At 46.0% G+C, this 23,010-nt stretch overlaps 1 protein-coding gene across 1 annotated transcript in view; it reads left to right on the top strand.

Moving 5' to 3' along the window:
• PIWIL2 (piwi like RNA-mediated gene silencing 2) overlaps positions 1-23,010 on the top strand; it is a 117,643-nt gene that overhangs the window by 53,417 nt on the left and 41,216 nt on the right. The window contains exons 12-16 of the mRNA XM_066593461.1: positions 806-994; positions 11,890-11,974; positions 12,059-12,145; positions 21,837-21,977; positions 22,482-22,595. Of these exons, the coding sequence (XP_066449558.1) occupies positions 806-994; positions 11,890-11,974; positions 12,059-12,145; positions 21,837-21,977; positions 22,482-22,595 (616 nt within the window). The remainder of the gene's footprint in view (positions 1-805; positions 995-11,889; positions 11,975-12,058; positions 12,146-21,836; positions 21,978-22,481; positions 22,596-23,010) is intronic.

Raw genomic sequence — 23,010 nt, 5'->3', positions numbered from 1 at the left:
GGGGGCATGCCTGGCGATCGGTCCTGGCCAGGCAAGGTGAGTAAAAAAAATTTTTTCAGGTCAGAACCCCTTTAAACCTGTCTATCAGTGATGGGGGTCGGAATCCTTAAAAATGTCTCTGGACAATAAGAATAGCACAAACTCTGAAAGATCCCTATTATAAGTTGATGGGGGTCAGATGGTCCCGGTTTTGACCCGTCATACGATGAATACAGCACAACGCTATGGATTTCATTATACTTTGAAGCTGTGATACCAGTGTCAGCTTCGCCTTCTGTGTCATATTCTGCTTCCAAAAACTTCTCAGATGAGAAAATTTTCATGATGCTCTTATGCCTTTTCTGTAGCTCATGTGAACAAGTTAGAAAAGTTTATGGGGGAAATATATTAAGACCCTCAGTTCAAACGCCGGTGTTAATATTATTTCCGCTGACACAATAACCTTAAGAACATCTTTCTGTTTGTGTGTATACAGCTCCTATGCAGACCTATATTTCTCTGTGGTTACAGACTACTCTTGTGGTTCTCATATCCATCTACTCCCTTCTACTGTCTGCTACCAAGAAGAGGGGGCAAGCGGTATAATACATGTAACCATGGATATACATGGATCTGCATAGAAGCTGTATACAAAACAATTACAAATTTTTGACTAAGACTGTTTACTTAAGTTTTACTTTTAATTGCACTGAAGCAAAAAACAGTCTATCAAGCATGAAGAATAGACGTAACAGATGTAATTACTTCTAAGTGACAGAAGCAAGTAGAATAACTGTTTCACTGGAGTCACTGTATTATGTTCTAGGCATCTACTGTACCAGCAAAGTCGTGAACGCTTTCAAGATGAAGTTGCAAAGCAGCTGGTGGGAAGTATTGTGATCACCCGATACAATAACAGGACCTACCGGATAGATGACATCGAGTGGAACAAAAGTCCTAAAGATATCTTCACCATGGCAGATGGCACAAATATTAGCTTCATAGACTACTACAGGTGAGAATGATTGTGTCCAGAATGACAGTTAAACCAGGTATAATGTTCATATGACTCCAAAAACAGAAGGAATTAACCCCTTTCCCCTCTGTGATGTACATGTACGTCACAGTGGTGCGGGGGGAGTATGAAGCGGGCTCAGGAGTTGAGCCCGCTTTATACCCAGCCGGTGCTGGCTGTTTCTGAAAGCTGTCACACACCGCAAACACTTGGGATCGGAGCTGTATTGATCGTGGCGGGTGTCAGACACAGAAACAGATATGGTGCTGTTTCTGCAAACACAGCAGACCCTTCCTTCCGCAAAAACCCCTTTTGGGTGCGCTCACAGGTTGCAGAAACACTGCGGACTTTCCACAGTGGAAAGATTTACTATCACCATAGTCCCTCCATACTTCCCCCCCCATCAGCGCAACAACGGTATATCCTCGACCCCCTAAGGCTGTGCGCGGGGAGAGGTGGTCCCCTCTGCCCTAAGGCTATGTTCTGCGCTGCGGTAGTTCTTGGTTGAGCTGCGGCATTGTTTTTGCCACTCTGCAGCGTGTCTTACCGCTATGCGGTGTGGGGAGGAGGCTGACCTTTCCATCTGAGCGCCATGTGATCATCTCGCTTGGCCGTCACCCAGTCCTTGATGGCGGCACACGGCCGGTTCCCTCTTGTTGGCGAGCGTCCGGTCTGTGATGCCGGCACCCGCTTCCGATTCCGTTGCTGGTGCTCGGCCGGTCTCTCAGGCCGACACACACTCCAGACTGTTGCCGGCGCGAGGTCGGTGTGCGCGTGCTCCTGATTCTGTTGCCAGCACACACCCGATCTGTGATGCTGGGCAGCGCCTGGCCCCTGGTGCCGCTGATTGGCATGTTCACCACGAGGCAGGAATGTGTAGTGGCAACGGGGGCTTGCTGTTTCCTGAGGGATCGGGTGCTGTGCGGTGCTGCTTTATTACTTGGCCTCTGTGCAGCACTGTTGGTTAGACTCTGTGCAGCACTATTGGTTAGCCATTTAGCGCCATTATTACTTGGCCGTTGTGCAGCCTCATTACTTGGTCGCTGGGAGGCATTATTGGGTCGGCCGCTGTGCGATCTTGGTCTATGCAGCTGCTGAGTAGGCATTTTTTGTAGCTGCTGAGTGGGTGTTTTATGTAGCTGCTGCGCGGGCATTATGTGTAGCCATGCGTTTTCTGCAATGTGGTCGCACGGCTTGGTATATGTCACCAGGCGGCATGTGATTTATTGCTGCCATGCATTTTTCGGTGTACATTTGTCACCATGCAGCGTTTTATCACTGCTAAATAGCCGCGATCAAGAAGTGCTGCCGCCGGACCGCTTGACTAATCTGGCCACGGCATCGGGCGGCAGGTCTTTTGCGTGCGGAGGGTCCTTTGGGACAGGGGCTATGTCTGAAAGACAGGATCCTGATGTCCCCTCTATATGCAGCTCGTGTGCCCCACTTCCACAATAGCTATGTGCCCTATTTCTAGGCGCCATAGTCCTGCCTCTTCCCTGCCCAATCAACCTCTGCATGATTCCGGGCTCGAGTTGAAGCCTTGCCTACCAGCTAACCCCCCTTTATTGCCCATCCAGCAGTCCCCTGCAGCCATCCTTCGCGCAGTGCCCGTGTCCAGGATAACGTGGACGGGCCGGCCAGAACCACATGCTTTGTGCGCTCTCGCTACAATATGAGATTTACATCCAGCAGAGAATATCCCATCTTACGGACAACAGTGTTTGGACTAATTGTCAGCATTACTCCGGGCTTGCTGAGACCTGTAGTACCTTCCATAGAAAAAGAGTACTTGTGCACAAGGATTCTCTGGACTCATCGCTCCTCATGTCTGCTTTGGACCGGGTTGAGCCTTGCCTATGGGTAGCTCCCCTGTTGTTGAAAATGTGAAAAAAAAGACCCAATTTTGGCATTTTTAATAAATATTCACAAATTCTCTCGGTCTATTTTTACCACCTAAATGAAGTACAACATGTGGCGAAGAAACAATGTCAGAATCACTGGGATCTGCAAAACCTTTACGGAGTTATTCTATGTTAAAGTGACACATGGCAGATTTCCAAAATTTAGCCTGGTCCTTAAAGGAGATGTCTCGAGGAAGCAGTTAATTTTTTTTTTTTGCCCAGTCCCCCCCATTAAACATACATTACTAAGCCCCCCTGTAAATGACATTTCTAGCTGGTTCGTACTTACCGTTCCAGCGTTTCAGCAACTTATAAAAGTTTCCTCAAGATGGCCGCCGGCTCTTTCCCCGTCGCTCGCTGCAGCCCGACGTGCGCGCTCCCGAGACGCCGCCAGCTGTGTCTCCATGGCAACCGGACGCCCCGCAGCCGCCGACCAGACGCCCACCGCCAGGCAGCAGGTAACCGGCGCTAGCCCCCGGCTCCCCAGCGCTAGACCCTCAGCCCAGGTGAAGGCCCCGGAGCCCAGCGCTAGTTCCCCCGGCCTAGCGGCAGCCCCCCCCGGCCTAGCGACAGCCCCCCCATCGCAGCGGCAGCCCCCCCCCCGGCCTAGCGACAGCCCCCCCATCGCAGCGACAGCCCCCCCCGGCCTAGCGACAGCCCCCCCATCGCAGCGGCAGCCCCCCCCGGCCTAGCGACAGCCCCCCCATCGCAGCGACAGCCCCCCCCGGCCTAGCGACAGCCCCCCCATCGCAGCGGCAGCCCCCCCATCGCAGCGGCAGCCCCCCCCGGCCTAGCGACAGCCCCCCCATCGCAGCGGCAGCCCCCCCCGACCTAGCGCTAGTTCCCCCATCACAGCGGCAGCCCCCCCCGGCGCAGCGACAGCCCCCCCGGCGCAACGGCAGCCCCCCCCCCGGCGCAGCGACAGCCCCCCCCCCCCGGCGCAGCGGCAGCCCCCCCCCCGACCCATCACTTACCTGGGAGGCTTCTCGGGGCTGCTGGGCTGGGCTGGGCTTCTCCGCTGGGCAGCTCCAGTTTCTGCACCTTCCTCTAACAGAGGATGGTGCAGAATGGCCGCTCCAGCGCGCTCCCGAGCAGTGACAGCTCGTCTGCGCATGCGCAGAAGAGCTGTAGCGGGGAGCACACTGAAGCGGCTCGTGCTGAATGGAGAAGACCGGACTGCGCAAGCGCGTCTAAAAAAGCAAGCTGCCAGCGAATTTAGACGGAACCATGGAGACGAGGACGCTAGCAACGGAGCAGGTAAGTGGAATAACTTCTGTATGGCTCATATTTAATGCACAATGTACATTACAAAGTGCATTAATATGGCCATACGGAAGTGTATAGACCCACTTGGTTTCGCGAGACCACCCCTTTAAGGTGCAAACAGGCTTGGTCACTAAGGGGTTAATTATCTCCCTCTTTTTGTCTTTTCCTCTCTTGCCACTAGATGGCCCCACACTCCATGTTAATCGGACTTTGCTGTTCGGCGGCTGGCGTATTTCTCTTCTCAACACAACTGCATCGTCTAAGTTTAATTTCCTAGTGTTTCTTCTGTGACGGGAATGTAGCCTTGTGTAAATGTTACATCTAGAGCTGCAGTTCACTGATACCGGATGTTTTAGACTATAAGATGCCCTTTTTAGTAAGAATTAAATTTTGCTGAAAAGTTTATGTGCGTTAATAGTCGACAGGCAGGGTACATATGTAGTCCAAGTCCCCCTGGTCCCCCCCCCCCCCCAGATGGTGTACTGGCCGTTTTCATGGCCTTCAGCAGAGCTGCACTTCAGAGCTGGGACCTTGAATTCCATTGATAGCGATCTAGTGACCAGGCAGCAAGCCTTGCCTGAATCCAAAGTTCTAGATCTGGTAAAAGCCTGCACTTCTCTGTATTCTCCGACCATTGATGCAGCCTGACTGATGTGCTTGTACGTTAACTCTTCAAACTAAAGACCAACCAGTTCTTCAGTATTTTTCATCATCGCATTCCTAGAGCCATAACTTATTGATTCTTCTCTCGACATGGCCATATGAGGGCTCATGTTTTTTGCAAGACATGTTGTGTTTTGTAATGTTTTTAATGTTGAGGTACATATAATATATGGTACAACTTTTCTTCTTTTAGAGGGTTGGGATAGGAAGAAAAATATGATGCCTTTTGGTTCTTTTTGCATTTTTACAGCATTCAGCATGTAGAATAAATACTGTGATAACATTCTCTGGGTCACCATGATTCCCTCAGTGCGAGGTTTGTACGTGGTTTTTTTTGTTTGTTTTTCTTTTCATTTAAAAAAAAATAAATCTTTTACTATTTTTGTACACTAAAAACTCGCTGGAAAAATCATTAACAATCTTAGATATGCAGATGATACAAATATGATGGCTGAAAGCGAGGAGGAGCTGAGGAGCCTTATTACCAAGGTGAAAGAAGAAAGTGCAAAAGCTGGGGTGCTGTTAATCAAAAAAAAGATTATGGCAACCAGATTGATTGACAACTGGCAAGTAGAGGGAGAAAACGTGGAGGCCATGACAGACTTGTATATCTAGGCGCAAAGATTACTGCAGATGTGGACTGCAGACAAGAAATCAGAAGAAGTTTACTACTTGGGAGAAGAGCAATGACCAATCTCAATAAAATAGTTAAGAGCAGAGACATCACACTGACAACGAAGGTCCGCATAGTTAAAGCAATGGTATTCCCCATAGTAACCTATGGATGTGAGAGCTGGACCATAAGGAAGGCTGAGCGAAGGATAATAGACGCTTCTGAACTGTGGTGTTGGAGGAAAATGCTTAGCATGCCTTGGACCGCAAGAAGATAAAAGTAGTTCTTACTCCAGGAAATAAAGCCAGAGTGCTCACTGGAGGGTAGGATATTAAAGGCAAAACTGAAGTACTCTGGCCATATAATGAGAAGACCGGATAACTCAGAGAAGATGCTGATGCTGAAGAAAGTGGAAGGTAAAAAGAAGAGGGGCCGACCAAGGGCAAGATGGATGGATGATATCCTTCAGGTGGCGGACTGGACCTCGGTGGGGTTGGGGCTGGCGACAGCCGACAGGAAGCTCTGGCGTGGGCTGGTCCATGAGGTCACGACGAGTTGAAAGCGACTGAACGAATAAACAACAACAACAAAAACTCTTTTAAAAAATTGCTTTTCTGTCGCTGCATTCTAAGAGCCATAATGTTTTTATTTTTCCAGCAATGGATTCCTGTGAGGGCTAGTTTTCTGCAAAATGAGCTCTATTCTGCATGTATCCCATATTTCGGAATATATAACAATTTCATCCCTTTTTTTCCCCATGTTTTTTCTAGAGGTGTGATTAACAAAATCTGCAATTCTAGCATATTTCTTTTTAATGGGATTCACCATGCACTATAAATAATGTTAAGGGCTCCGGCACACGAGCTAATTTGCTTTACAGATTCCGGGGCTGGCGACTGCCCCGGATTCCGCAGCAAATACTGCCCATAGCCTCCTACTGAGACCTGCTGCTTCCTGCACACGTCCGTCCCGCGGCTCTTCCACAGTGAGCACTGCAAAAGGGTTGCGGGATCCACATCATCGCCTAGCGACAGCACAGCTTTATCTGTACTGCGCATGCGCAATGGACAGCGCTCCTGCAGTACAGAAGAAGGAGAATCCGGACAGGTGAGCGGTGTCATCGGCCGGGAACGGGGTCGAATCCTGCTGCGGGATCCTGCATACCGGATCTGACCCTGTCGTGTGCAGGAGGCCAAAATAAGTTCTGCCTGTCAGTGCAATTTAAATTGATACAAAAAAAATAAAAAATTCATTGCTTGCAAAGGTCCTGTAAATTACATGCTAAGAACACAGTAACCAACATTCATCACTGTCTTATAATAGTAAAGTACATACAAAGAATAATAACGGATCAATTGTCATGCAAGCCAATCTATGTCTCACTCGTATTAACACTGCCCAATAAGCTATGAATATAACACACATTAAACCGAGTAGGGGAAGATTGCAACCTCCCCGTATGACAAAGATAACATTGATGGATCATGTAGAGTTGTATACATTTTATTATTTACCGAGGGGGATACCTGTGAGATCGCATCGCCTCCCACATAGCTCACCGTCCAGCTCGGGATTTAACTCTGTTCGCTTGGAGAATGCAGCAAGCTCAACTTTTGTACATTGCATGGATAGTAAATTTGTGTGCAATCTAGGTATTAACCCACCAGGGCCCTGGAACCAAAGTCTACCTGTAAGAGGGTATGTAGATAAGGAGAATTGGGGAAACTGGGCCGGTAATGAGAACCTTAACCAAATACAATGAAAAAATCTCGACAAGGGATATGATTAGAGATGAGCGAGTATACTCGCTAAAGGCAATTGCTCGAGCGAGCATTGCCTTTAGCGAGTACCTGCCCGCTCGAGATGAAAGGTTCGGGTGCCCGCTGTGGGCAGGGAGCTGCGGGGGAGAGCGGAGCGGAACGGAGGGGAGATCTCTCTCTCCCCCCCCGCTCCCTCCTGCTGACAGCCGCTACTCACCGCTCCCCCGCGCTGGCACCCGAATCTTTCATCTCGAGTGGGCAGGTACTCGATAAAGGCAATGCTTTATGTAAGAGTATACTCGCTCATCTCTAGATATGATATCTGCCGACCCAGGTCAGTTATAGAAGGGGCAGAGCAAACTCTCCCTAACATTCAACCCAATTTAAACTGAGCGTCTAGGGTTGTACCAAAAAAGGCTTTTGTTAATAGTACCAGCAACAACCCCAGATCACTTAAGCAGTTTTCCAACCACTTCTAGCTAGCCTATGTAGAGGGAAGTGTGTAGAGAAAGTCCCCCGTGTTCTAGTGCTGGCCATAGAGGAGATATATTTAGAACATAAGCTATAGGATGATCTGAATTCGGTAGTGGACAGTCAGATACCCAGCTAGAGAGAGGTATCGTAGCTGCTCCCCCAAATAACAGATAGAAATCAGGGAGTGCTGCCCCAGCATCCTCTTTAGCTCTACATAAGGAGGACAATTTTAAGTTTGTGTCTTCCTGCAGCCCAGACAAATGAAGCAATCAGTGAGTTGGCTGAAGTGAAGAATTTCTTAAGTATGTGGATATCTGCATCTTCCAGCTGATATACTACTTGGGGCAAAATAATCATTTTAACTAAGTTAATTCTGCCAGGGACAGATAACGGGAGTACTTTCCAGACCATGAACTTATCTCTAAGTAGAGAATAAATATTATTGTTATAGGAGTCTGAGCAGTCTCTGAAACATCAAGGTTAGATTTCTGAAAGAGGGAAAGAAGGATCCAATGGCTGGATGTTCTTAAGGACAAAAATGTCCAAGAGGGTTGGGAAATATTGTGAAATCAGATTCTCAAAACACAATCGTTAATAATGCAAAAAATAAAAAGGCAGAATGGGAAGCATTTAAAGAGACCAGGATGAATGACCACAGAACTTACACACATGTTAAAAAAGAAAAAAGACATGTTTATCAAATGGAAAGAGGGGGGAATATCTAAAGAAGAATATAATGCAGTCTGCAGAAACTGTAGGGCAAGTATCAGAAAAGTTAAAGCTAATAATGAATTGATGCCTTGTAAGAGAGGCCAAAAGCAATAAAAAAGGATTTGGGGATTTGTCAAAAGCAAAAGGAAAGCCAAAGATGCTATTGGATGCTTACAAGATAAAAATGGCGAATTGGTTAAGAATGATGTTGAGAAGGCCGAACTTTAAATTCCTATTCTGTATTTGTTTTCTCTCAGAAAGTAAATTTAACATCAACTGATCTTCCCTGTGCTATTGGGGGAATAAAATAATACAGGCTATTTGTAAGCAGAGAGATGATGAGGGAACACTTAAGTAATTGAATGAATTCAAGTATCAAGGTCCAGATGAATTACATCCTAGGATACTAAAGGAAGCAGTGGAGGTAATTGCTGAACCACTCGCCATAATCTTCGAAAGTTCCTGGAGAACAGGAGAAGTCCCAGAAGATTTGAAAAGGGCAAATGTTGTCTCTATCTTCAAAAAAGGGAAGAAGGTGGATCCAGGAAACTACAGGCCTGTGAGCCTGACTTCTATACCGGGAAAGATCTTTGAACAAATTATTAAACAGCATGTATGCAAGTACTTGGATAAAAATAGAGTAATTAACCAGAGCCAGCATGGGTTTGTTACAAACAAGTCACAGCAGGTGAATATAATTTCCTTCTTCTATAGATTTACTGGTTGATCAGGAAAATGCGGTGGATATAGTTTATCTTGACTTTACTAAAGCATTTGACAAGGTATCTCATACTATACTTTTTGAAGAAATGACCAAATTTGGATTTGACAAGGCAATTGTTAGGTGGATTCACAACTGACTGAGTGATCGTACTCAAAGAGTGGTCATAAATTGCTGCACATCCAAGTGGAAAAATGTGTCAAGTGGGGTACCACAAAGCTCGCTCCTGGACCCCATGTTTTTTTTTCCAACATTTTTATAAGTGATCTAGAGAAGGAAATTGAGGGGAAACTGGTCAAATTTTCTGACAACATGACTCTAGATGAGAAAGTTAACACTAGAGAAGAAAAAGAATTCAAAAACCTCTAGACAAGTGACCAACAGAATGGTATTTAACAAGGATAAATGCAAAGTCCTACATTTGGGCAAGAAAAATAAAAAAAACACATACAAAAACGGGAGGAATTGGGCTAAGCAGCAGCACATGTGAAAAGACTTGGGTATACTAATAGATCACAGACTGAACATGAGTCAACAATGTGATGCAGTAGCAAAAAAAAGCAAACAATTCTGGGATGTATTAAGAGAAGCACAGAGTCTGGATCATGTGAGGCAAGGATCTCCTTCTACTCTTCCTTGGTCAGACCTCATCTGCAATACTGTGTCCAGTTCTGGGCACCCCACTTTAAAACAGACATTGATAAACTGAAGCAAGCTCAGAGAAGAGTTACCAAGACGGTGAGCGGTCTGCAAATCATGACCTATGAGGAATGGTTAATGGATCTGGGAATGTTTAGCTTGCAAAAAAGAAGGCTGAAAGGAGACTTTATAGCTGTCTACAAATATCTGAAGGGCTGTCACAGTGCAGAGGGATCAGCCCTATTCTCATTTGTACAAGGAAAGACTAGAAGCAATGGGATGAAACTGAAAGGGAGGAGACACAAATTAGATATTAGAAAAAACTTTCTGACAGTGAGGGTGATCAATGAGTGGAACAGGTTACCATGGGACGTGGTGTGTTCTCCCTCAATGGAAGTGTTCAAACAAAGGCTGGACAGACATCTGTCTGAGATGATTTAGTGACCCTGCATTGAGCAGGGGGTTAGACCCGATGAGCCTGGAGGTGCCTTTCAACTCTACCATTCTGTGATTATCTATGAATGTTTACCCCAAGGTATTTGATACCACTTTTTAATTTCACAAAATTACATTATTAGGGCTGGGCGATTTTTCTTGATTCTCACTTTTCTTGTTTATTTACTAAACAAGCTAACTACAGGATAAAAAATAACTTGCTTTTCGGTGGGGTCTCACTGCTGAGACCACCGCCGATATGGAAAATGGACTCCTGCGTCCCGCTGTGCCTGTCACTGTTATGGTTGCTTCTCCTCCCGCAGTGACGTTACTGTGAATGGAGCTCTGGCTGAGCATGCCCAGTCCAGACTCCATTCATTTCAATGGGTCTGACGGAAATACCTGAGTGGTAGACCTATTGAAAGTGAATGGAGTGCTAGTGTGCTTGTGCTCCATTCAGTCTAATCCTCACTGTGGGGGAGGTGGTGGGGGACAATAACCCTGCAGTGAGAATGATGGGGGACACAGGACCCCTGTTCTCGAGATCGGCGGGGTCTCAGCGGTGAGACTCCACTGATCAGCAAGTTATCCCCAATATACACACAGCATCTGCATACAGTGTAATGCTAAGAGCGCATTACCAAAAGCAACATTTATCCGCCCCTGCTTCATGTTTTGCACTTTACTCCCTTCATGATTCTTGGTTGCGCTTAGGTAGGGCGTGTCGGCAAGGACCGTAGTAGTTCAGGATGCTTGGAGTGGGCGGGGCTAACACTGATTTCACTATTCAGAAGAAAATCTGAATTGTGTGGCATTAAGGTGGCGATTTAATTTCATTAATCACCCAGCACTAGTTGATGGCAAATTTATTTAGCTTTTCCGTCAGTGGTGCTGTGGGGGGCTTTTTTGTTGGGCCAGTTTTACTTTTTAATGGTACTATCTGGTGATTCATATGACTTTTTGATCGCTTTCTATTGTGTATTTTTGTGAGGTGAGATCTAGAAAAATTGCTAATTTTGCATGTTTTTCTATATATTTTTTTTTTCACGATATTCGCCAATCTGGTTTAATAATGTACTACCTTATTATGTGAGTCATTATGAACATGGCGATACCAAATTTGTGATGAATTTTTATTTCTAATGGGAGGAAGGTAGGGTTTTGACTTATTTTCTTTTTTTTCTTTTCTGTACGTTTTTCTTTTTCCATTTTTATTTTTGTCCCACTAGGGGACTTGAATTTCATTAGCTGCAATTATTTCCATAATACACTGCAATTCTTCAGTATTACTGTCTATTATATTGGCCTACAACACTCTGACTCTGGCTGGGGCTCATAGGCCATTATACATGGCAGACCCAGAGGCCGTCTTCAAGACTCCTGGTACCGTAGCAACCCATCTACACCCCGTGATCAGCCTTTTGCATGCCATGTTCGCATTGACTGCAGCATATAAAGGGTTAAACTGCTGTCACCAAACGCCTGAGCACCCCTTAATCTCCCCTGTAAAAAGGCATATTGGAAGTCACTAAGCAGTTAAAAAGTCCTTTGTGCAAACACCGCCCCCGGTCATGGGATTTCCATAGGATATGCTTATGCTGTGAGCTTATTATATAATAAACACAGCATGTATGTATATGAATGTCCACCAGCAGCTGCATTAGTCATATGTATGATTTAAATGCACTAATCTCGTGCCTTTCATCCTGTAGTAAGAATTACGGCATCACGGTGAAAGAAGTGGACCAGCCGCTCCTCATTCACAGGCCCAAAGAGAGGAAAGATGCTCGTATCAAGGTGCTGTGTGCGGATGTTACGGTCCACATAAATATACTTCTATTTCTCTCTCTGAACTTGTTCTTGCTCTTCATTTAAATTCAGATGTTGGGTCCGGTCCTCCTCCTTCCAGAACTTTCCTACATGACTGGCATTCCGGAACAAATGAAAAAAGACTTTAGAGCCATGAAGGTAAGTGTGTACAAGATCTGAGCAAGACTGCAATACTGCCAGTTTGAGAATAACTTTTGTTTCAATCTTAGTGATTCTGCATATGTGGTGGTTTACTTAGAACTTGTGCCACCCGCCGTCAAATGATGGTGGGAATACATTATAGGGGTTGTGCCAAGAGCGCAACTTCTGTTCATATGCCCTGTTGGGTCATATGAACTTTTTTATAGAGCAAGTTCACCCACTATGGGCCTTTATTTATGACCCGGAATGGTAAGAACAGTTCCCCTTCTGGAAGACCTACTACCGTTCTGGTATCACTGGATGGCCCACGTGCCACTGAAATTCCCTATTCACAATGGGAGCCAATTAGTAACTAATACAATTGACAAACAAGGTGATCAAAGTTCCAACTAACTATGTATCAACCAGGCCAAATGGTCTGATAGCCCAGTGTATACAGCCATATAAAGAGGTAGAACACATTTGTGGGAGCAAATAAAAAACAACCAATAGTTAAAGGATAACTTAACTTTTTAAAAACTTCTGACCTGTCAGAAGTTTTGATTGGTGCGTGTTTTGGAGTTCATACACCGCTTGCAATAACAGCCAAATGGCCACAGCAATCAGATGAGCTTTTCTGCCCTTTGGCTCTAGCAGTCAGTGAACTGGATATGGTTTTCTCCAGCAGGTTTCGGGGTATTTTGTAGCTTCCAAATTGTATAGTGTGCACACATCATCAAGCAGATCAGACACAAGCTATCAGTCTCATATCCAAAATGGCTCTGGAGAGGAACACCCAGACAGCCCCTTTTATTGTAAAGCATAACACCTGCCCTTTTATGGGCGTGCAACAGATTACATCAGTAACATATAGGATTCTCATTTGTCGGATCATATAGAATCCCCCCTCCTTCCTGCCCACCTTCTCTCAAGTCCAATGTATAAGCAAGTCTTTGTCTTACGTACTTTCAGTTTTGAGCACGTTTGTATCTCTTTGTTGTGAGCTGGATTATGGAGAAGTTTCTGTGTGGGGGATGGGAATGGACTGGGGAAACACTCAGTATTGAATACAAGCAATAACATAACACTGTGATTTAACTCTTTCCTTATGCAGCAGAGTTCCACATTAGGCTGAAGTCACAAAACACACATAATACGTCTAGTTTAGTACAAATCGATAGACATTTTACACTGACTAATCATCATGTCTATCACATCAGTGATGATCTCGGCACCTGGACCCTCTCCAGTCAGAATTTCGGAAGTGTCACTGTGACATGTTGGAAGCTTTTAAAAATTTTTGTTGTACTTTAGATCCTTGTACAAAGCAAGATGTAGTTCATGCAGCCCCTTCAACACTACTGCTGAATGTAACACGATATTAATGACTAATATATAATCTGCTTGAATCTAATGGTTCTTTATCACTTACTTTGTGTAATAGTCTCAATTCCAACATGTTTGCCCATCAAATTTATGGGTTTATCAGCAGAATAAGAAAAAGAACATCAACACATTTTTAAAAGTGTATTCTCATCTCGGGAGCTCCATTCCAATGTTCGAAACAAAAGCGCACACCAATGGTACAGTGAAGGACATAAGTATTTGATCCCTTGCTGATTTTGTAAGTTTGCCCGCTGCCAAAGACATGAACAGTCTATAAGTTTTAGGGTAGGTTAATTTTAAGAGCGAGAGCTAGAATATCCCTCCAAAAATCTAGAAAATTACATTGTCTAAATTATATATATTTATTTGATATGTGTATTTGATCCCCTACCAGCCATTAAGAGTTCAGGCTCCTCCAGACCAGTTAGACGCTCCTAATGAACTCGTTACCTGCATTAACCCCTTAATGACACGGCCTATTTTGGCATTGAGGACCAAGCGATTTTTTTTTGGTATTTTTCCATCTCCATTTTTCAAAAGCCATAACTTTTTTATTTTTCCGTGGACGCGGCCGTATAAGGGCTTGTTTTTTGCGTGGCGAGCTGTAGTTTTTATCGGTGCCACTTTTGGGTACATAGACAATATCGTAAAATTTTTTAATTTTTTTTTAATGATAACAGGGAGAGAAAACGCATCAATTCTGCCATAGATTTCTTTTTCTTTTTTTTACAGCGTTAATCATGCAGCATAAATGACACACTAAATTTTTTCTGCGGGTCGGTACGGTAACAACGATACCAAAATTGTTATATTTTTTTTTAGGTTTTTACACTTTTTTGAAATAAAACCCCCTTTTTTTTGAAAATCTTTTTTTTCCTCTATAGCTGCATTCAAAGTCCTGTAACTTTTTTATTTTTCTATGTACGGAGCTCTGTGAGGGCTTATTATTTGCGAGACGAGCTGTAGGTTTTATTGGTACCATTTTGGGGAATGTATGGCTTTTTTGATCACTTTTATTGCATTTTTTGGGAGGCAAAATGCTAAAAATTAGCATTTTGCCTCTGTTTTTTAGCGTTGTTTTTTACGCTTTTTATCGTACAAAATAAAAAGTGTGTTCAACTTTTTGTACACGTCGTTACGGACGCGTCAATACCAAATATGTGGGGTTTTAATTTTTTTTCCCTTTTTTTATGCTAATATTAGAAAAAGCATAAAAAAGGGGTTTTTTTTACATTTTTTTTAACATTTTTCTTTTTTGTTACATTTTTCTTTTCTTTTTTTTATACTATTTGAGTCCCTCTGAGGGACTTACAACACTGTGCCTATGATCGCTGTCATAAGGCATGGCAGAGCTACTGCTCTGCCATGCCTTATCGCTTATACAGCGATTATAGGCACAGGCAATACAGGACGCCAGTGTCTGGCGTCCTGTTGCCATGGCGACAGGCCGGGCTCTCGCGATGACATCGCGAGTTCCGGCCGGAGACACAGAGGGAGCTCGATCCCTCTGTGAACTCTTTCCCTGCCGCGATCTACTTAGAAAAATAAAAAAGTTACAGGACTTTGAATGCAGCAATTTAGAGGGAAAAAAAAAATTCCAAAAAAAAGGGTTTTTATTGCAGAAAAGTGGAAAAGCCTAAAAAAAGTAAGAATTTTGGTATCATTGTAACCGTACCGACCCGCAGAGAAAATGTATTCTGTCATTTATGCTGCATGATTAACTCTGTAAAAAAAAATTATAATCTATGGCAGAATTGATGCGTTTTCTCTCCTTGTTATCATAAAAAAATAATTAAAGTTTTACGATATAGCCCATGTACCCAAAAGTGGCACCGATAAAAACTACAGCTCGCCACGCAAAAAACAAGCCCTTATACGGCCGCGTCGACGGAAAAATAAAAAAGTTATGACTTTGGATAAATGGAGAAGAAAATCTACCAAAAATCATTGCGTCCGTAAGCCCAAAATAGGCCGTGTCATTTAGAGATGATCTGCAAAGAGGAGTGGGCCAAAATTCCTTCTGACATGTGCGCAAACCTCATCATCAACTACAAAACCGTCTGACTGCTGTGCTTGGCAACAAGGGTTTTGCCACCAAGTATTGAGTCTTGTTTGCAGAGGGATCAAATACTTATTTCTCTGTGCAAAATGAAAATAAATATATATAATTTAGACAATGGGATTTTTCTGCATTTTGTTGGGTATTTTATCTTTCACTGTTAAAATTAACCTACTCTAAATAGACTGTTCATGTCTTTGGCAGCGGGCAAACTTACAAAATCAGCAAGGGATCAAATACTTATGTCCTTCACTGTATGTCTGTTCCAAAAATGTCCCGTATTCTTGAAATGCTGTAGTTGTCTTTGCAGTTACCAGTGGAACTGGCCACCTTTGCTTTGGCGCAGGGATGGCCATTTTTGTTCACATAATCTGCTGGGTGGCCAGGATCTCTGGAGTGCTTGTGCAGTAACTCCTGGCCCGGCCACCAGTTACTGCTGCACTCTGCTGTTTCTTAGTATAGAAGGGCTTCTGATCAAATCCTCGTTTCTCCATGCACTCCAGAGATCAGTCACCCAGCACATTGTTGCATATGGAGTCAGAAGCGCTGGCTATCTCTGCTCCATAACGGAGGTGGTTGGTCCTCCTAGCCACGAGCAGTAAACCACTACAAAGAAGACTACGGCTTTTCAAGAAAATGGGGCATTTTTCAAACAGATATGTCATAGGTGAGTGATTTAGTTATGTGCATGGGTATCTTTTCCTTCTGGAGAAGACGCTGGCTTTGGCTCATATTCCCAGTCTTTGTTACAGGCTTGTTAAAAGGTCGCAGCACATTGGGATGGGGTTCCCAAGATGGAAATACCCCTTTTTAAGATGGATAAATAAGGAGAGGCAAATACATGTCAGCCCTCATAGCATAAAAAGGGGTAAAGGTATATATCACCACTTCTACCGTATGTTTACCCTGATCCCTGTATTTTGGGAAGGGGTATCTCCTTCATGTCAATTTATCAACATGGACTGACAACTGCCACCTGTATGGTAAGCTCATATTGCCCAGGAATCTGCAAGTCGACCAAATATTTGCACTGCCCAGTTCCCATACAAATTTCATTTCAGCCGCTCTCTGCTTTTAGCTAGTATACAGGAGTCTCAAACCTGCACACGCTACCCCGGTTGCCTGTAAAGAAAAGGGGTAACCTGATGGGACAACCCATTTTAAGGCTAAATGCAAACTAGTTGTCCATGTGAGCTCCACCCAAGAGACTTGGGCACAACTCTAATTGGACAGCACACAAACCCTAGTCTGTGTGCTGTCCATTGTATGTGGGCACAGCAAATTGACTTTCTCGTCTGTATCATCGGGGGACACAGCAAAGACCTTGGGTATAGCTTCTGCCACTAAGAGGCGACACTAAGCATGAAAGTGTTAACTCCTCCCTCTAGCTATGCCCCTCTGCAAGCATCATGCCAGCTTAGTTTTTAGCTTAGTGTCGTAGGAGGCAGACTGTCTCTCCTACAGAGACTTTTTTTTTTTTCCATCATTTTATTTTTCACTTCAATTTTTTTCCGGAAGACCAGGGAATAACAGGAAGGCAGGACTCTCCCTGTTAACCCACCGAGGAGGGCGAACAGAATGGAGCTAACCTTCTGTTGTCTGCCCGGTCCCTCAGAAGACAAGGAGGCACATTCTGAGCCTAACCTGGATGTGACCCCGCCAGCCATAGAGCACCTCTTTCCTACGGTCCGGCATCCCCTCCCTTCCCAAAGGCAGGCGATGGTGGGGAGAAGCTCTGGAGCTGGGAAGCCACCCTACCTCGCAAGTCGGACCGTGGCAGGTAGTAGTGCCCTGCGGCTTGTTTTTGGTGCTGCCGCCCGCAGTTTATGGTGCTGCCGCCCGCAGCTTATGGTGCTGCCGTGGCTGGTGCCAGGCTAAGCTGCGTGTCATGTTGTGCCGCCCGCGGATCGTTACTGCCACCTGCAGCAGGACTGGTTAGCCGCAATGTGGCTAAGGCATTATGGCGGCAGTACGGGGGGTAATTTATGTCCGCCATAGGCTGGTGTAGATTGTTATTGGGCAGCCCATTTCCCCGTCATGTGGCGGTTCATGGCTATGACCACTCCAAATGCGCCTAGCACCTCCCATCCTACCACCTGGGTTGCTGAAACCTGTGGTACCTCCCATATTGGATAAAGTACTCGCACAGGAATTTTCCGGACTCCTCACTCCCCATGTCTGCTTTGGCCTAGGTTGAGCCTTGCCTCGGTAGCTTCCTTGGTGCCCCTTCTGCAGTTCCCTGCAGCCAGCCATATCTCGGTGTCCGTATCCAGGATGACACGTGGACAGGGGCGGCCAGAGCCACGTACCAAGTGCGCTTTCGCTACATACGAGATTGCATTCAGCAGAGAATATCTCGTTTTATGGACAACAGTGGTCAGACTAATGGTCAGCATTATTCCACTCATGTCCGCTCCGCACCGGGTTGAACCTTGGCAGATGATAGCTCCTCTATTGCCCCTCCTACAGTTCCCTGCAGCTAGACATACCGTAGTGTCCGTGTCCAGGATGACACGTGCACGGGGCCGGCCAAAGCCACATACTAAGTGCGCTCTCGCTACGTACGAGATTACATCCAGCAGAGAAGATCTCTTTTTATGGCCAAAGTGCGTGAACTCTTGTCAGCATTACTCTGAGACCTGTGGTACCTTCCATACCGCAAAGAGTACTTTGCGCAGAGATTCTCTGGACTCATTGCTCCCCATGTCTACAAAACATTGGGTTGAGTTTTGCCTGCAACCAGACATACCGCAGGAGCCGCGTCTAGAAGGACACACGGACAGGGGCGGCCAAAGCCACATACTATGTGCGCTCTCGCTACATCTGAGATTACATCCAGCTGAGATCTCGTCTTACGGACAACAGTATGCGATCTCTTGTCAGTACTTATACAGGGAGTCTCTGATCGCTCCCCGCACTGGATTGAGCCTTGCCCGTCGGTAGCTCTTCTGCTGTTCCCTGCAGGCAGACAAACCGCAGTGTCCGTGTCCAGGATGACACGCGGATGGGGACCGACCGGAGCCACGTACTATGTGCGCTGTCGCTGCAGTACGAGATTATATCTAGACTGAGAATCTCTCGATTTACGAATGACCGGGTTCAAGCTGATTGTAGGCAGTACTCCAGGCATGCTGAGACCTGTGGTACCTTCTGTGCCTGAAGGAGCACATGCACTGGTCCGGGGATTCCCCTAGGTAATTCTGCTCCTGCAGTTCCCTATATCCAGGGTCCGTGTCCAGGATTACATGCGGACAGGGGCCGGACAGAGCCACAGATCATGTACGCTCATCGCAGCAGTACGAGATTTACATCCAGCACTGAATATCTTATCTTACAAACAATCTTATTTGAACTGATTGTCAGCTGCACTCCGGCCTTGATGGCGGGCTGGACCGGATTAAGCCTGGCCTAATGGCTAGCTGCCCTGTTTTTACCTCTCCTGCTGTTACCTGCAGGCAGCCTACCGCAGGGTCCGAGGCCAGCACAACATGTGGACAGGCCGGCCAGAGCCACGTACGGTGTGATCTCGCTATGACACGAGATTTACATCCACAAAGAATAAGTAGTCCTATGAACAATATTGTCGAACTGCCTGTGGGTTTTTTCTCTGGCCTTGCTGAGACCTGTGGTACCTTCCAGATAGAAAGAGTACTATCACAGGAATCTTCAGCGGGTGAGCTCACGCATCGGACCTTTACCTAACTGCTAGCTCCCCTGGGATGACCTTCAACACCCTGCAGGCAAATTTAGGGCGATCTCCGAGAGCCACAGGCTGAAGCGGTATACTATGTGCGCTCCCGCCACAGATGAGAGTGCCGTGCAGTCAGAGAGCATCTCATTTTCTGCACAGTCCGAACTTGTTGGCATCTGGTGGTGTTTCTGGGTCCCAACTCCAACAGGGAGCTGGGGGGCTATAGATACATCTACGGAGCGCCACTCTGGTTGCCTATGACATGCTGACCCACTGTGAGTCCGCTCCCTTTCAGGCGGTCTCTGAACTACGAGACATCTAGTGGTTCCTAGAACTTGCAGTCCAGGTTCCTATCACCTGTGTCCGTACAGACGTGGGTAGCCTACAGGCATGATACCGAGTGAGACCGAGTCCCCTGCTGACCCTCATGGGTGTGGAACAGGCCACGTTTCTCCTATATTTTGGATGGAGAAACGGTGTCCGTGAGGAGGACTTTGTAAGTCAGATCAGTCTCTTACTGCGGATCGGATGTAGGACGCTGATCCTCAGCAAAACTAGTTCATCTTATTTCCTTGCGAGACGAATCGTATAAAGAAGTTAACGTGCTCAACGGAGGTAAGCAGACGGATCCAGGAGTACGCTGCAATCCTCTTGTATTGTGCTCCCTGCATTATTGCTGGCAGGGGACCGTGAAACAGTCTATGGCGGTACTGTCGGCAAATTCTTAGGGTTCATCTCTCTCTACGGCTGATGTTTTTGCGTGTGTGCGTGCGTGTGTGCGTGCGTAAAGTCCCTTGGTGCAAGCAGCGAGTCGGTCATGAGTGAGAGCTCAGGACTGCATTTCTGCTGCCTTAACACTCTGAGCCACACGCGGGCCATATATTTGTTATACATACATGTTGTTACATGGGAGTAAGTAGGTATACAGGCATACACCACAAGACAGTATTTTAAAATAAACTGGAGGAACATAAAAGAAAGATACCAGATTTAGGATGTCCGGCCCAAGATTCTGATTTGTGCAGAGTCACCAAAGCAATGGGAACAGCCTTACTCTGAGGCGTATCTCTGAAGTCTGACAAAAATCTTTCTTTCCTTCCTCTACCCCCTTTGATGCCATTAGGATGGTTGCGATGGGTCATGCATCCCTTGTGGAAAAAGCATACTTCCCCATTTTTCCCATATCTCCATAAGCGATCCTCCAATTTGGAATTTGTGCCTGGCACATTTCCGGTCATGATTTTATCTATTCAGTGATACCAAGCATGACCCGTAAATTATGTCCCGGTATGCGGATATTCTATTTAGGGGTGTTCTGGGCCCCTCACCCTAATGTATTTAGGCACGTTTTGTTCAGCTGGCCGTCCTGATTCTGACAGTATAATTCGTATTGGGCTAAGACCTTCACACAACGAATAAGTCTTAATTAAAGCCTTTTCCCTAATCTGAATTTTGGCTCCGGCGTGTCTGCAAGAAGCCAGCTTCTAGGTGAATTGTTTTTCTAAGGCCCCCTGTCCACGGGCGTTGCGGTATCCCGCTGCGAATCTCAGCCGCAGGAGCCAGCAGACGGTTCTCAGTAAGTCAGCCTATCTGACAGACTGACCGCGGAGAATCGGGGCAATTCGCATGCTGCGAATTGCCGGCCGCGAGCGGAGAATCGCAATGATTCTCTGTTCGTGGACAGGGGGGGGGGCTGCACTGCTATGGAAAGCTTCAGCCGGCATGATTCACCAGCGATTTACCGCCAGCGAAATCAATGCTGTGGACAGGGGGCCTGAGACGCCATTAACAAATACATGGACATACAATGTGGGTCACTCATGCTAATTCTACACCGACAAACAAGTGGAGAAGAGCAAGGACAGGAGTTATTTACACATCGCAGCTCTCGTCAGACAATGGCCTTGTAGCAGTCGAACAATAAGAATTCTCATAGGCAGGAACAGGGGAAAACCCTTAGAGGTGCCAGCAGAACATTCCTAGGCACATCGGCTACCTGGCTTCAGGGATTTTTCCAGCTCTAAGCTCCTCTTACACAGGATGACTATAAAACCCTGATGGCTCTAAGTTATAGATAATTGTCTGGTTTGGGGTATGATAGCAGGTGACTGGATAAAGCAGGTCTTGGGTTACAGGTAGAGATGAGCGAGCGTACTCGGAAAAGCACTACTCGCTCGAGTAATTTGCTTTATCCGAGTATCGCTGTGCTCGGGTCTGAAGATTCGGGTGCCGCTGCGGCTGACAGGTGAGTCGCAGCGGGGAGCAGGGGAGAGCGGGCGGGAGAGAGGGAGAGAAAGATCTCCCCTCCGTTCCTCCCCGCTCTCCCCTGCAGCTCCCCGCTCCGTGCCGGCACCCGAATCTTCAGGGACGAGCACAGCGATACTCGGATAAAGCAAATTACTCGAGCGAGTAGTGCTTTTCCGAGTACGCTCGCTCATCTCTAGTTACAGGTCTTTGGTTGCAGACATGGGCAGAGTGGAGCTATCGGTCCAGGATTCTTTCTTCATACGTTTTCTCACCTCGAGTCAATCATCCTGCTAACTATTTTATTTATTTTTTCTTCCTGTTTTCAGGATTTGACCCAACAGATACATCTGAGTCCCAAGCAGCACCACATATCCCTGTCAAAGCTAATTAAAAGAATTCAGAATAACGAAGATTCGCAAGTCGAGCTACAGAGATGGGGCCTACAGATAGACTCCCAGATACATCTGGTACTTGTCTGCACAATATTACTGTCATCTGCCAGTGTGCTGTATATGTACTAATGTGTATTGTATGATGAATTGAAGGTATTTAATTAAATGGGTTATTTGCATGACTGTTCCTTATATTAGCTCTGATTATAAGGGACTGTAAGGAATTCTTGTAAGCTGACAAATATTATGTTATTCATTTCTAAGTATTCTTTAAAGAAAATATTAAAGGGGTTCTTGAGGATTAAAAAAGCATGGCTGCTTTCCTCCAAAAACAGTGCCATGCCTGTCCGTGGGTTGCAGCTTCTCTCTATTGAAGTGAATGTGGCTGTGTTGCCATACATTACACAACCTGTGGACAGGTGTGGAGCTATTTTAGGAAGAAAGTAGCCATATTTTTATAACCCTGTACAACCCCTTTAAGCAGTTAGGTGCCTTTTTAGTACATAGTCAATTTATGACAGATATTGTTATGTTTGATTTTCCTCAGTTGAGCTTAACCTGTTTTATTGTTTTGTGCAGACATCCGGAAGGATTCTGCCAATGGAGAAAATTAACCTAAGGAACAATTCTTACCCACTAAGAGATGACCTGAACTGGACCAGAGAAGTGACCCGTGAGCCATCAATTTCAAGTGTTAGTATGCCTAATTTTTTGTTATAATCTATTGAGGTGTATTAGGCCTCATGTCCACAGGGAAAATCAGGCCCGCCGCAGATTCTTCATGCAGAATCCCGCAGCGGGTCCCTCTTTTTCCGCGGACATGAGGCCTAAAAATAAGCATTACTTACCTGTCCGGACGCTGCGGATCTGCCATCCGTCACGGCTGGATCTTCTTTCTTCGGCTTGGCAGATGTGCTCGGCACGCCGGTAGCGTGCCGCACGCATGCGCCGTGCACTTTTTTTTTTGAGAACTCCTCCTCTCCCGCGGCAGAGCAGGAATTCAGCTGCAGGTGTGCCGCGGATCCGGACAGCTTCCATATGCTTCAATAGAAGCCTCCGGGAGCCGTCCCTGCGGGAGACCCGCACTAAAGTGGAGCATGCTGTTTTC

This window comes from Eleutherodactylus coqui, chromosome 2, assembly GCF_035609145.1.
Source record: "Eleutherodactylus coqui strain aEleCoq1 chromosome 2, aEleCoq1.hap1, whole genome shotgun sequence".
Taxonomy (NCBI): Eukaryota; Metazoa; Chordata; class Amphibia; order Anura; family Eleutherodactylidae; genus Eleutherodactylus; species Eleutherodactylus coqui.
The sequence above is the reverse complement of the archived record's forward strand: the minus strand, read 5'-3'. Positions and strand labels throughout refer to the sequence as shown.